This window comes from Zingiber officinale, chromosome 6B (genome assembly GCF_018446385.1).
Source record: "Zingiber officinale cultivar Zhangliang chromosome 6B, Zo_v1.1, whole genome shotgun sequence".
NCBI lineage: Eukaryota > Viridiplantae > Streptophyta > Magnoliopsida > Zingiberales > Zingiberaceae > Zingiber > Zingiber officinale.
In genome coordinates, this window is record NC_055996.1 from 15,005,268 (window position 1) to 15,021,304 (window position 16,037).

A 16,037-nucleotide genomic window follows, 5' to 3' on the forward strand; every position below is an offset into this window, starting at 1 on the left:
TTAATATCCAAATTCCTCATACCACATTTGTCTGAATTGTTCATTTCGAGAATTGTTTTCAGTGCGCTTTGGCTCGCTTGGCTTCATCCATTTCGACCGACTGAACTGATCAAAAACTATGCACAATGCATCTGAGAATGGGTCGTGCCAAGGCATGGACAATTTAGAGGGAACGATATTATCTCTTGTAGCATGAGAATGGGTCATGCCAAGCTAGGCATGATCCACAATTGGACTCACGCCAGAGCAACACCTACATGACTCATGGATCATGCCTAATATGTACTTCGAGTTGGTATCGCTATGCCAATGCGACATGAACCCAAGACACGCAGGCATAGCGACATGAACCCAAGACACACACAAAACGAAGGTAAATTACGGGAGTTTCGCTCAACAACAATAGTATACGCAAAGAAAGGTTAAGACAACTCGTGAAGTATTTCACACCCGATGGGAATTGCAATGGCGGAGCCAGCCCGGGTGATCTACCCGGGCCGATTCCAGGTTGTAAGCAATGGCTGCCAACTCCGACGCCGTCGCCCCAGACTAATTCCTCTTTTTCTCGTATTTTCCATTTATTTTCCTCTGTAAATTCGAGATTCGGCATCGTCGACCTCCGGGCTACAGCCCGGATAAACCATAACCTGACTCCGCCCTTGGGGAATTGACTCAGATCTATTGATAATAATACTTTTACATGAATCATGCATGTCAACTCATGGAATATAGATATTTATATAATTGATGATATAGTAGTAAGCAATATATTAATCCATCATGAATAGGAATGACAATGGGACGGGTTGAAATCCGGCCCCGTAACAAATTCACCCCGGCGGAGGAGGGTTTAGACCCGCCTAAATGAGTTTCAAAGTGGATCTGGGACGGGTCTCGGGTTTAACCGTACCTGCCCCGTATAATATTTTTTATTAATTATTAATTAAATAAAAATTGATAATTAATTTTTAATTGAATCAAAATTGATAGATTTTAATTTGTGATAATAATTTTTGGTTATAAAATATTATTAATATAAATGTTGAAAATAAATTTAATGTTTAATTAATTTTTAAAATTTTTATTTTATATTTCAAAAAAATAAAATATGATGGGTCTCGTGGGTCTAATCTGAATCGTCCTACGGGATTTGTGGGGCGAGATAGGACAGATCCAAAGAGAGATGGGACGAATCTCGGATTTAACTAAATCCACCCCAATCTAAATCCGTTGTCATTCCTAATCCTGAACAACTTAGCAGCATATTATATATATAATAGTTTGTTATGCAATTTTATCTCAAATTAATATTATATTTCTGATGGTATTTTTTCTCTCTCAATTAATATTTTTTTTGGTCTTTCTGTAATTGATCGAACAACTTTGTAGCATCCGATCTAACTGAACCACCTATTATGACTAATAATCCTGCCCGAACTAAGTGCTCCACAAGAACTATCTGACTTGATCAACTCAATCAGATCCCTTGCTTGACCCGACATATCAACTAGACCATACATGGTAATTAACTAGCTAGGGTTGACTCATCAAACTCGATCAATTTGAGATTACAACCCAACTAGCCACCTAACTCATCCGACCTATTAGCTAGCTTGATTAGTCACAAATAGCACTATTTAGCTATGATTTTTAATTTCGTCGCAAATAATTAATAGCTATTTTAGTGATTTTTTGTAGTGAGATGTTGATCTAACAAACAAGGCTAGAAAGGTATCTAATTGGAGTTCTTGGTATTAAAGATACAATCGCAACACTAAACAAATGTCAAAATCGATATAGCTCTCGGAAGATAATGCATCTAATTACAACCCTAAATTCTAAATCCTAAATCCTAAACTCTATTGATGCATGAATCTTACTACCATTTTTATAAACTTATTGTCTTAAGAAGAATTAACTTCTAAGAAAAATTCATTGCTAACATAAGAACACCCCTCCATATAATAATAATGCATGAAGGTAAGACAAATGCCTCTATGGGTTGATACTTGTATGTGATGTTGCTACAATGAAGGCAAGACAATCATCTCATTTAGGAAATTTAAAAACAATAAACCCTAAAATTAAGCGAAATATGCCAACCCTAAATTCTAAACTCTAAACCCATTAATGCATGAATCTTACTACTTTGTATCATAGGTACTACATTTTTATAAACTTATTATCTTAAGAAAAATTCATTGCTAACATAAGAACACCGCTCCACATAATAATCATGCATGAAGGTGAGACAAACACCTCCATAAATTGACACAGTTGATATTTACATGTGATATATTTTCAATGTGTGCAAACCATTTGCTTGAGTGAAGGCAAGACAATCATCTCATTTAGGAAATAAAGAAAAAACAAACCCTAAAATGAAGCAAAATATGCCAACATCCAAGTTCACACTTAACACACTAATGAAGTAAATTATAGCTAAAGCTTTATGGTAGAATTAATTAAGCATCATGCAAGATAATCACACAAACCAAGTGCACAAGAAACTAGTGATCACTGACCAATTAGCAGCACATATATTTCTAACATGAAATTAAGCATTAATTGTTCTCTTCCTCAAATTTGCCTGAAGGCATGCAGGCAACAGAAAAGCAATGAGAGAGTCACATCCATCCATCACCTCCAACATTAATTGCAACTCATGGAAGAAGAAAACAAAGGGGACAGAATAGATAGCTGGAGCAGGAAGAAGCTGGAGCTAACTGTGGTAGTGACACCTTTACTTCATGATGATCTCCCCTTCCTCTTAATTCCTCTTCCTCTTCCTCATGCAGTACTTCCATTGACAATTATAAATATCATTAATTTTCTGAAAAAGAATAATTAATTGAGTGTATAGTGGTTGTGGGCATGCTCCTCGTCCATGCATTGCAGACCTAGCTAGCTAGAGAAGAAGAGGAGGGCTCACTCTACGTGCATGGATGAGAGAAAAGCTGCAGGCAATGTTCATGTCTAATGAAGCTATACGGATTAGCGAGTGATTAAGTGGCAAATTAAGAAGGAAGGTGATGATTAAGAAGATAGTTTAATTGTAATTGGTTTAGGCGGCTTTTAGCTCTAAGCTAGGTGAGAGTTTCAATGGAGAAGTAGTTTGCCTTGTTATTGCCTTGGAGGGTGGTGGTGGTGGTGGTGGTGGTGGCCATGGCTTTGTTGGGGGAAGAACTGAGTGCCGGCCATGAATGCGCTGAGTGGAGTCGGATAAAGCGAGGAAGGATCCACTAGCCCGGCCGAAGTCGCCACTCCGGCGAGTGTTACTGAGGTAGAGGAGGGGCCGGCGGGGATAGCTGCTGCGGCGGCGGCGGCAGAGGGAGAGGAGGCGGGGTGGTCGGGGCCGTGGTCGTAGAGGATGCCTTTGAAGACGTGGCCGCCGATGCTGATGGCTGCCTGGTACGCGAACTCCTCCTCCGCTGCCGCGGTCTCGTCCACCGAGCTGACTCGTAAGCAGCGGAACACCGCCGGCGAGCTGACTTCCGCTGGGAAACTGACCTCCCCGCCTGTTCGTGGAAGGAACGGTTGATGTTTAGCTGTTGGACGGAGGAGATGGTCGAGTGCGGTGGGAATTAGGGTTTTGAGGTGGTGTAGTACGTACCTGATGAAGTGGCGACGGTGGAGAGGCGGGTGAGGATGGCCTCGCGGGGGCGCTTGGAAGGCTCGGCGGCGGCGGCGGGAGGATGAGCGGCGAGGGCGGCGGAGCGGACGAGCAGGTGCTGCTGCTGCTGCTGCTGGCGCTCGCGGCGCTTGGCGGCGGGGACCCACGTGCTGCGGACGTGGGTGGCGCAGTCGAAGCCGCGGCTCTTGCAGCAGGTGCGGCACCGCAGGTGGGGGCAGTCCTTCTTCGCCTGGTTGCCGCAGTCCTGGCAGCTGATCGTGCCGCTTCGCGACGACGACGACGACGAGCCCATCCCTCTTGCCACTCCTCCACCCCCCGCCGCCACGAGCGGCAGCGGCGGCGGCGCCCCCTCAGTGGTCGAGAACGACAGCAGCGCCGGCGCCGCCGGGGGCATCTGGTGTCTCACCGCATGCTGCTGCTGCTGCCATAGCTCGAAGCCTCGCGTGATGGCCTCCGTCGATCTACTGCTGCCGCTGCCCCCGCCGCTGCCGTAAAGGAACAACCCCTGAGGAGGAAAGATACCTCCTTCTTCTTCGCCGCCGCCGCCGCTCGCACCTTGCCGACCGCCTCCTAGTGAGAACTCCGCCATGCTGCTGCCTCTAAATCATCCATGGGAAGCTCGATCGATCCGATCCGATCTCTCCGAAGGATCCTCCCCCTAAACCCCCAGCTACATCTACCAATCTCCTCATCTACCTACTCACTTCGCCATAGATAAGATTAATTCTTGAGATTTCGAGGTCGCGAATAGGCAGAAGAGAGAGCCTACACGATCATAAGCTGCTTGATTAATTAACCGTACCTAGTTCCACTGAATTCTTGCCCGTATGCTTTGCTACCTTTATTGATCATGACCACCCTTGTGGGATTCTTCCGCCATTAAAAAACACCTTTTTTTCTCTCTCTCTCTCTCACTCTCTTCTCTCTCTTCCCTTTCTTTAGCTCACTGCAACGCCGCCATGGCGACTGCAATGCCTGCCTGCCACTGCCACTACCTCAATTCCATTTACTGCACTCCCCTCTCTCTCTCCTCCACATCAAAAACATTAAAAAAAACCCAAATTTAATCCGTGAAACAGAGCCCTGATCAAGAACTAAACGAGATGAGACAAGCATCAGAGAGCAGAAACGAAGCAGAGAAAAATCCCTGATCCAACGGCCCAGCTCCCGCCACGCGTGGCTTAACCCACCCGGCCCGATCGAACCGGGTCGTCCAGTTTCCAATTGCGGTGCGGCCAGAAGCCCTAAATATGGCGGCAACGAAAACGGAGTTGGAGTTCGTTGACGACGCAGCCCGCGCGCGCGCGCGCCTCAGTATCAGTGTCGCAGACGCTTCACTGAATGCGAGTCGCCTCGCGTTCGAATTCGAGATCTCTTTTCCCCCTTTCGTTTCTTTTTTACCCTTTTCGGACACTGTTCACTGATCCCTGTTCCTCCCCGGCTCGGTTTACTACGCTGCACTAACCCGAAGCGTATAATAAACTGCTGTAACTTTTCCTCCAGCTCGCTCCCCTTTACGTGAGAATTGATTGCTCCGCCGAACTGGGCGGCGCCGCTCGGGACGCGCGCCGTGCACTCCCGACAAAACCCGGCGATACGTATTCTGATGCCCTGCATGGCTGTATCACATTACATATATAGATATATAGACATCCAGCTGTTGATGCAGAGGCGAAGAAGGAGAAGAAGAATGTGGAGGAGGAAATTAAGGAAGAAGAGCGAGGGAAAGAAAATTGGAACTGTAGACGGTTGTTCGACGTACGTACGATGGAGGGGGGTTCCCGAGGAACGTGTCTCGCTCGTGCCTCGAGCCCTGTGTGGGCGTCCCCGGAGTTGACTCTCTTTTTTTTCTCTTCTCTGTGTATGGGATGGGATGGATGGGTGTATCTGTCCATGTACACGGTCTCGAAATGCATCCGTCGTGGTAAACGAGGAGATAGCGAGGGATATGCCGCAAATCCCCAAGATAACAAACTACTTTTTCCTATTAAGTATGATTAGTGCCTTGAATGCTGAATAATTAAACATTAATGAGGAGTCTAAAATTCGAAGCCTGTCCTTTCCCTATTTGTGTATTTGTCATTCAATATATATATCTTTTGCACTATTATAGAATCACATATTTCGGAGCATCACATATTAAAAAAAAGGTAATGCTAAATGATCAGAATCTGGTCAGCTAAAATTAATACATGCAAATGTACACATGGGTATTTTAGTAGGGTAATACTAAATGGCCAGAATCTGACCAGCTAGAATCAATATATGCAAGTGTACACATGGGTATTTTAGTAATATCATATGTGTACATTAATTACATGCATGTACATGTATGCATTCTAATTGGAGGATAAAAAATTCTAGCTGGCCAGATTCTGGCCAACAAAAATTACCGTTAAAAAAAATATTCAATAGATATCATATTTTATTCTTCATTTTTAATTAAAATTATTTTATTCTTCTTAAATACTTACTTGCTTAGTGTTTAGTGCTTAGTGCTTAGTGAAAAGTTAGTGAGTTAGGAGCACAGATCTTTTGATCCGTAAAATATGGATTAAAAGATAGGTCATTTTTCATTATTGGTGAAAAGTGATGACTCCCACTTATTTTACATGCGAGGGCATCACTCTTCACCAATGACGAAGAGTGATCCATCCTGAATCCTGATTTATATTTTATGGATCAGAGAATCTGAGCTGGTGAGTTAGACAGCTAATTTTTTTATTTTTTTATTTTATGATTGTTAATTCAAGTGTCCAAACCTAATTAATTTTGGAGGTAGGATTTTATATTTTAATGGAGGAAAATGTCTTGCAATAAATCCTAACTAAGATTCAAACTCTGTTAGTATTTGGTTTGGTTAATGGTAAATCTAAATGGCTAAAATCTAGTTAGTCAGAAAATAAATTTACCTAGCTAAAAATTAATTAAGCTAGTTAAAAATTAATTAAGTTAAAATTTAATTAGGTATTATTTTGAAAAAATAAATATGAAAATAGATGGAAAAAATATAATTGACTCATAAAATATGATATTATCTTAAAAATTAGATATAATGACCTTAAAAATTATAAAAAAATTCATTCTAATGGGCTAAAATTTAGTCATTTAACATGGTCCTTTGATTAATCTGTTAAAGTGAGTTCGTATTTGGGTATATTTAAACATTTATTTTCGTATTTTAATTGCTTTTTGAGCTTTTATAATAATCAAAGACATTAATGACTTTATAATTATAAGTTAAAACATTCATATAACAGATATAATTTTAGTTATTTTTAAAATTTCAACATATTAAATAAATATACTATGAAATTATAAATTTGTAGGGCATTGTAATCTTATATGTTTATAAAAAGGTAATAGACTTCAAATAAACAAATAAAACTACATTAAAATGTTCATAAACTTTTTCCATAATATTATATTCAAGTGTTTCAAACTTATTTATTTAATATATGTGATATCAAACAAATATTTTTTTTATTAAATCATGTCGACAAAATTATATTCTAAACTTAAGCTAATTATTAATTTAATATGTTTTATTTTTTTAAAACTATTTTTAAAATACGGGACTATTTATTTAATATATATTCCATCAGATGAATTGGTGAACTTAACGGTCTGTTCAGGACAGATCCATATATTTTGGAAATGGATAAATTATAAGAGGTATTTGTTCTAATATAATATATATATATAGTCCTTTAGATATACGTTAAGAATCCCTTGATATAATGAACTATTGTATTAATTAACCATTGTACTTTAAAATCATGTCAAAAGTCTTGTAAATAATCATAGTATAACTATTTTATTTAAAAAAAAAAATCACTTCATTAGTATTTTCAAGATGTTTTTTCAACTTTTTGCCAGAGGGCGTACGTCAAATTTAGTTTTAACCTAAAAGGTTTACTCAAGTTTAATAATTCCCAAACGACATACTTGATACTGACGTATAAATTAAGAAAAAAAAATTAATCATATTATTAAATATAAGATTGATGCATAAAAATATAGAGTATAAGGTCTGATATAATTTCGTTAAGAAACCTTAAACTCTAAATATAAAAGATAAAAAAATTAAATTATCATAAAAGTTATATATATATATATATTTGATATGTTGGGCGATGCTTTGTGCGCGATCGTTGTAGCTCAGTTTCCCTACAAATAAAATATTCCTTTTATTCTCTCTCCCCTTCGGGTCTTTGGTCAAAACTTCAGCGGCGGAAATTACCTAAATTAAAATCTCCCTCCCCGCTCTCTCTCTCCCCCTCGCTCCTGCCGTCTCCCTCGCCGCTCGCTCTCTCTCCCTCGCTCCCTCCGTCTCCGTCGTCCGACGTCCGACATCCGACCGACCTTGCGCTCCTGCGCGGAAAAGTTTAATATTAAAATCTCCCTCATCGCTCGCTCTCCCCCTCGCTCGCTCCCTCCTTCAACGTCCTCTGTCGAAACTCGTCCCTCGTCCCTCGCGCTCCCGGCGGAAAGGTTTCGTCGGCGTCTTCAATCGCACAACTACTGTGAGATCCTATCACCTCACTCCATTTTAATTTGTTAATCCACACCGCTATATCCTACAAAAATTGGTCTATCATAATAGCTGAAATAATTGTATAAAGATGCACCACGCATTTGCTTCGCTTCCAAACGTTGCATCAACTACTTCACAGGAAACCGTCCTTGTAGCAGCTCATCTCGGATTGGTCGTTGTAGAAGGTCGGAAGGAATTATGCTATGACGTGGAAGGTCGACGGATGCAACAACCGCCTGCTCTACGTTGGACCTTCCTTTGCTGCGACAAGGTGTAGCAACTACATGGAGAGGTAGATGCTACAACGTGTAGCAGTTAACTCTTCGTGTAGCTGCGACACCTTGTAGCAGCTAACTTGGTAAGTCGTGTTTCTAGCAGCCCTATTTTCTAGCAAAGATGTACCCAGTAGCCATAGTTTTCATATTGTGTATATCAACTTGATTCAAAAATCATTTTTGCTCAGTCTTTCTGCTGCTTCGGCGCCTTTGCCTTGCTGTGCTGCTACACCTTGCGAATGACTACTTCGACTCATAACTGCTACACCTTACAGCAGTTATCGTAGTAAGTCGTTTTTCTAGTAGGCCTATTTTCTAGTAAAAATTAACCCAGTAGCCATATTTTTGTGGCAGTGTATCAACATGCTAAAAAAATAATTTTAAATTATTTCTGCTGCTGTAACGCCATTGCTTTGCTTTGTTTTGCTACCATGCAACACTTTGCGAATGGCTACTTCGACTATATAACAGTTACACCTTGTAGCAACTATTTCGACTCATTACCGCTACACCTTGGAGTAGCTAACTCCCCATGTAGCTGCCACAACTTGGGGCAGCTAACTCATTTAGTCGTATTTTTAGAAGCCGTATTTCTATAAAAAGATTAACCCTAAAAATATTTAATTGATGTCTTACTTTTTAAACTTGATTAAATAATGATTATAAATTATTTCCGTTGCTGCAACGCCTTTGCTTTGGTTTGCTGCGACGCATTGTAGCAAATACTTCGACTAATAACTGCTACACCTTGTAGCAGCTACTTAGACTGATAACTACTACACCATGTAGTAGCTATCTCCCTATGTAGCTGCCACAACTTGTGGCAGCTAACTCGGGAGGATATATGCTACAACGACGTAACATCTCTTTCTTCGTTGACGCTTCACCAAGATGTAGATTCTGCATTTTTAACCAATAATTGATCATAGCAATCACATTTTTTTAGATAGATCAAGTAAATGATGTTTCTTACATTTCGTTGTCGAAACAAATGCAGCACGGTGAAGCAGCTAGTCGTTAGAAGCTGCTACACGTTGTAGCAGCTAACAATTCAAATAACCTTTTCTTACCAATTACCCTTTTTGCAAATACTGTGCAAATATATATAGTGTCTAATTACATTTTTACCCTCACCGGATAAAGTTTTAACCCCTATACTCGTCGTGTGATAAATATTTCGAAGGAATTTCATTGATAGTTGATCGGTGCCCCACGGAGTCTTCCTCAATCAACCTCACCGCAACGATTTGTTTCTCATCTAAAGCTACGCCTTCATCGTAAGTACTGTGGTAGGGTTTCTCATCCAAAGCTTCGCCTCCATTGATAGGTTAAATCTTTAGGGGTTTGAACCATCATTAGCTGCTACAATAGGGTTTAATGTCTTTAGTTCGTTAACGATTGAGGGGTTTACTTTGAGCGAATGAAGGGTTTAAAAGACATGTTTATCATTTTTGTCGCAACTATTGTAGTTGAACTGCTACAATCTAGGTAAACCCTATTGATTGATACGTTGTGGTTAAACCCTACACCGCGATTGGCTTCTCATTATTGTAGCAGCTATTTGACCCTAACTGCTACAACGTGATCAGTACCTATGTTGTATAATATACTAATTGTTAGGACCTTCGGATGTGGCTAGAGAGGAGGGTGTGAATAGCCGACCCTAATTTTTCTTTTCTTCCTACGAATTAGGTTAGCGCAGCGGAAATAAAATAATAGAAACGAGAACGAGAAGATCAAACCTTAGACACAGCGATGTAACGAGGTTCGGAGATGATACTCCTACTCCTCGGCGTGTCCGTAAGGTGGACGAAGCCTATCAATCCGTCGGTGGATGAAACTCCGGATAACCGGCTAATATGAACTCCTTCTGGGTGGAGAAACCTCACCACAAAGTCTTTGCAACAACAAAACAGAGGAGTACAACAATAGAGGAAACAAACAAGAACAATAGAAATTGTAAACACACTTGCTTGCCTTCTCGTCGGAGTCCGTTGATGAAGCAGCAGCTTCACGGCTCCAGCAGCTAGAAAACCAGCACGAAGCTCACGCGAAGCTTCAGCAAACCGAGAGCTCAGCAAAGCTCAAGAGGAAGAAGAAGAATTAGCAGAAGAAGTTCTTCCAATATTTTTTCGTTCTTCACTGTAGAGGCCTTATATCATCTGGTATCTCCCTGCAACCTGCGAAGAAGAACAGACGAAAACAGACGAAGCAGAGATAGCCGTTGTGTCGCAACGGCTAGGCCTGGACCGATCAGGCACACTCCTGATCGGTCCAGGAGTGTTCTGATTGGTCTTGGGACCGATCAGCCAACTCTCTGTGAGAGTTGGCCTCGTCTCTGATCGGTCTGTGGACCGATCAGGACTCAGGTGGATCGGTCCACAGACCCATCCCCCTCTTTCTTCTCTTGATCTTCTTCGCTTCTGATCGGTCACCAGACCGATCAGGTAATTCACAGAAACACACTGTTTGGTTACTGATCGGTCACCAGACCGATCAGTCAACCAGCGTATCACTGGATCGGTCACCAGACCGATCCAGGTTTAGAGCTCCCAGCCCTAAACCCTACCTAGTCCGGAGAACGAGCTACCGAGCCCTCTCCGACTTCGTCCAGAGAACGAGATATAGAGCCCTCTCTGACCTAGTCCGGAGAACGAGCTACCGAGCCCTCTCTGACTCCATCCGGTCCAGAGAACGAGTTACCGAGCCCTCTCTGACCTAGTCCGGAGAACGAGCTACCGAGCCCTCTCCGACTCCATCCGGTCCAGAGAACGAGCTATCGAGCCCTCTCTGACCTAGTCCGGAGAACGAGCTGCCGAGCCCTCTCCGACTTCGCATGCCAAGCTTCCATACTTGGACTTTTCCCGTGCCAAGCTCCCTACTTGGACTTTTCTGTGCCAAGTCTCCATACTTGGACTTTTCCCGTGCCAAGTCTCCATACTTGGACTTTTCCGTGCATACTTGGACTTTTCCGTACCAAGTCTCCATACTTGGACTTTTCCAGTGCCAAGTCTCCATACTTGGACTTTTCTTGAATCAGGTCAATTCAAGTCGGGTCAACCAGGTCAACCTTGACCAAAGATTGCACCCATAATCTCCCAAGTTTGTATCCTTGTCAAACATCAAGATACAACTTCAACTTCTTTATTCTCGTCAAACATCATAATAGAACTTTTCTATTCCCGTCAAACATCAGAATAGAACTTTTCTATTCTTGTCAAACATCAAAATACAACTCGAGTCAGGTCAACTCGAGTCAGGTCAACCAGGTCAACCTTGACCTAAGGTTGCACCAACAATCTCCCCCTTTTTGATGTTTGACAAAAACCATAATCAAGTTAGGTTAACCCGATAACCTAACTTAGGTTTTCCAATGTTCTTCCTTGAACATTCTCCCCAAACTCTAATGTTCTTCCTTGAACATTCTTTGGACATTCTCCCAAATCATTCTCCCCCTTTTTGACACACATCAAAAAGAGTGAATCAAGGTCAAGAGTTTCCTCCTAATGAAAGTCCCATACCTTTCATTGAAACCCTTAATTTCCCCCTTGATACTAAAGACATTACCAACTTAGTGATATTCCCATATCACTAGTAAAAACTCCCCCTAAAAGGCAACTCCCCCTTGACCAATAGGTAAAGCTCCCCCTAAAGGTCAACTCCCCCTTGACCATTGCACCAATAATGTCTTGGAGAGTTTCAAACCTTTAGAAATCAAAAACACCAACTTCCAAATCTGAAATTTCAGACAACAATCGAAAATCAGCATTTTGACACGCTCTGATTGGTCACCAGACCGATCAGGAGCTCCCTGGATCGGTCCAGTGACCGATCCAGCATCCCCTGGACCGATCAGGAAACCTCCTGATCGGTCACACATCTGATTTCTGAATTTCTTCCTCCCGAAATTCAGAAACCCCTACAAAATTACAGAAAATTCCAAAAATTATAAAATTTTGAGGATACATTCCTCATAACATATACTACCATGGAAAAATAGTTTTCAATGAAAATAACTTTCATTTTCAAATCTTGATACAAAGTTTAAAAACTTTGAAATAGTTCAAGTTTATCTCAACTTTGTATCAACTTGCTCAATGATGAATGCTATCACTAGAAAAGCTTCATCAAGGTTTTTCAAATCAATTTTGAAATGATTTTAAACCATTCAATTTAGGACCACAATCTTAGGGCTAAGTGTACATGACTTGTACACAAGCTTTCCCTATGATCCTCAATTTCGAATTAGGCTCATCTAGGTACAAGAACTATGTACCTTGATCCTAACTCATCATCCTAATATCTCACACACATCTAAGGTGTATCAAATACATCCAAGTCAATTTTGATGTGAGATATGGGTTTAGGTCATCTTAAGCTAAGTTCTCATGCATTTTCTAAACAACAATTTGATTTCCATATCAAATTGAGTTTTTTATCCTTAAATCAATTTAATTGATCATAAATGCAAGAGATGATGACATGACATACAATAATATCATAAGTGAACATATGTGCCAATGTCATGATGTCATGGCATAAAGTATGAAACTTAAATAAGGCATGACATATAACTAACCTAAGCATTATCATGACATTTCAAATGATAGCAAATTAGATATGATGTCATGATATGGCATATGACAAACAATATATGACAAATAACATATAAAGGTATAGAAAATACCTAATTCTAGCCTTAGTTGCCATTTTTGATAATTTTGATCATTTTGCCATAAATTCCATATTCCTAAGTGTAATAAACCTAAAATCATATACTAAAGATTTTTAGATCACTATGTGCCAATTAGATTGACCCTAGAGAATTTCTCGAATATGGTTGGCACATGCTAATCATCTTAGGAATAACTTTCCATTTCATTTTCAAGGCTTGATTACACCTTGAAAATTCCTAAAGTGCCACCTTTTGCCATAATTAGGTTAACTACCTATTCAAGTAAGGTTGGCACACCCTAAACCATCTAGCGTGATGGAATCACGCTCCTAGGAACCCAATACCTATTTGAGCTCATTGGGTTCACTAAATATTCACTAGGGATGACTTCCCTAGCAACCCTCCTAATGACCCTCCTAGGCTTTAAAGCCTTGGTCATTTGGGACTCATCAAGATCAACTCTAGGGTGACTCCCCTTGTGACCTTGGTGATGGTCTTTCTAGCCCTAGGTCTTGTTCCATAATCGAATGGAACATTATGATAAGTGGGTTTTGATTTTTGACCCTTAGACCCTTAAGTTAACTTCTCTAAATTCTTAAGGGCCTTTTCTAAATTGTTAAGTCTTGACCTCAAGACTTGATTTTTCTTTTCTAATACCTCAAGTTTTAATTTGTCATTTTTCTTTGAGGTATTCCTAGGCATATGTCTAGTTGTTTTGGGATTTCTACCTAGGTTCTCCTTAGCCTTAGATGAGGTAATTCTAGGGTTAGCATTTCTAGAATTGTCCTTGCCTAGGCTAACATGTTTGGCACCTAAGCACATGTATTGATTTCTATTGTTGTCATGCCTATCCTTATTGACAATTGCAACAAAACTACTATTAACATGTGTCTTATTCAAATTGCAAGAATGTGCCTTAAAGGTTACCTTAGGGTTTCCCTTAGCTCCCCCTATCGATGTGATCGGTCTCTTGTCCTTGTGAGATTGCCTCCCCCTCGGACATTGGCTCCTATAGTGTCCCCTTCGCTTGCATTGGAAGCACACCACGTGCTCCTTACCCTTGCGTATCGGGACTCCGACTTTCTTGACCTTTGGCGCCGGTGGAGTTTTCCTAATCCTCTTTGGACATTTACTCTTGTAATGCCCAAATTCCCTACACTCAAAGCACATTATATGTAATTTACTTGAAAGTAAATTGCTTGAGTTACCTAGGGTTGAGGATGATTGTATGCTTTCTTCTTCATCCCTTCCAGAAGTAGAGGCTTCTTCTTCTTGCTCCAATCTTGAAGAAGAACTCTCCTCCTCCTCTTCCTTAGATGTTGAGTAGCCCTCAACTTCTAATTCCTTTCCTCCATGATGTGAGCTACTTGGCTCACTTGACTCCTCTTCATGACTTGAAGTGGAGCTCTCCTCATGGAACTTAGCCAAGTTGTTCCACAACTCCTTGGCATTGTTGTATCCACCTATCTTACACAAGATATCACTAGGTAATGAAAATTCAAGGATTTTCGTTACTTCGTCGTTGATTGTGGATTGGTGGATTTGTTCTTTCACCCACTTCTTTTTCTTGAGAAGTTCTCCCTTTCTATCCACTGGAGGAATAAAACCTACTTGTACACAATTCCAATTTGCTAGGTTAGTCATAAGAAAATACTTCATTCTTACCTTCCAATACGCGAAGTCGCAGCACTCGTAGAAGGGTGGAATCGTGATGTCTTCTCCGAGTCGATCCATTCTCTAGCTTGTGCTCCCCGGGTGTTAATCCGACGAAGAGCAACCTTGATCTGATACCACTTGTTAGGACCTTCGGATGCAGCTAGAGAGGGGGGTGTGAATAGCCGACCCCAATTTTTCTTTTCTTCCTACGAATTAGGTTAGCGCAGCGGAAATAAAATAATAGAAACGAGAACGAGAAGATCAAACCTTAGACGCAGCGATGTAACGAGGTTCGGAGATGATACTCCTACTCCTCGGCGTGTCCGTAAGGTGGACGAAGCCTATCAATCCGTCGGTGGATGAAACCCCGGATAACCGGCTAATATGAACTCCTTCTGGGTGGAGAAACCTCACCACAAAGTCTTTGCAACAGCAACACAGAGGAGTACAACAATAGAGGAAACAAACAAGAACAATAGAAATTGTAAACACACTTGCTTGCCTTCTCGTCGGAGTCCGTTGATGAAGCAGCAGCTTCACGGCTCCAGCAGCTAGAAAACCAGCACGAAGCTCACTCGAAGCTTCAGCAAACCGAGAGCTCAGCAAAGCTCAAGAGGAAGAAGAAGAATTAGCAGAAGCAGTTCTTCCAATGTTTTTTCGTTCTTCACTGTAGAGGCCTTATATCATCTGGTATCTCCCTGCAACCTGTGAAGAAGAACAGACGAAAACAGACGAAGCAGATATAGCCGTTGTGTCGCAACGGCTAGGCCTGGACCGATCAGGCACACTCCTGATCGGTCCAGGAGTGTTCTGATCGGTCTTGGGACCGATCAGGCCTTAGGCTGATCGTTCCCCAGACCGATCAGCCAACTCTCTGTGAGAGTTGGCCTCGTCTCTGATCGGTCTGTGGACCGATCAGGACTCAGGTGGATCGGTCCACAGACCCATCCCCCTCTTTCTTCTCCCGATCTTCTTCGCTTCTGATCGGTCACCAGATCGATCAGGTAATTCACAGAAACACACTGTTTGGTTACTGATCGGTCACCAGACCGATCAGTCAACCAGTGTATCACTGGATCGGTCACCAGACCGATCCAGGTTTAGAGCTCCCAGCCCTAAACCCTACCTAGTCCGGAGAACGAGCTACCGAGAACTCTCCGACTTTGTCCAGAGAACGAGCTACCGAGCCCTCTCTGACCTAATCCGGAGAACGAGCTACCGAGCCCTCTCCGACTCCATCCGGTCCAGAGAACGAGCTAC

The 16,037-nt window shown here is 41.6% G+C and overlaps 1 protein-coding gene across 1 annotated transcript; it reads right to left on the reverse strand.

Moving 5' to 3' along the window:
• Positions 1-2,499: 2,499 nt before the first annotated feature.
• On the reverse strand, positions 2,500-4,804 carry LOC121992069 (protein SHI RELATED SEQUENCE 1-like). Its single transcript, XM_042546205.1, has 2 exons — positions 3,614-4,804; positions 2,500-3,518 (listed from the first exon to the last, which is right to left on the reverse strand). The coding sequence occupies exons 1-2, from the start codon at positions 4,221-4,223 to the stop codon at positions 3,124-3,126; spliced, it is 1,005 nt and encodes a 334-aa protein (XP_042402139.1). The 5' UTR covers positions 4,224-4,804; the 3' UTR covers positions 2,500-3,123.
• Positions 4,805-16,037: the final 11,233 nt, after the last annotated feature.

Bases quoted from the DNA above. Each gene is read 5' to 3' on its own strand.
- LOC121992069 (XM_042546205.1), bottom strand. From the start codon at position 4,223: ATGGCGGAGTTCTCACTAGGAGGCGGTCGGCAAGGTGCGAGCGGCGGC. The intron at 3,519-3,613 runs GTACGTACTACA...TTCCACGAACAG, and splicing joins CACCGTCGCCACTTCATCAG to GCGGGGAGGTCAGTTTCCCA.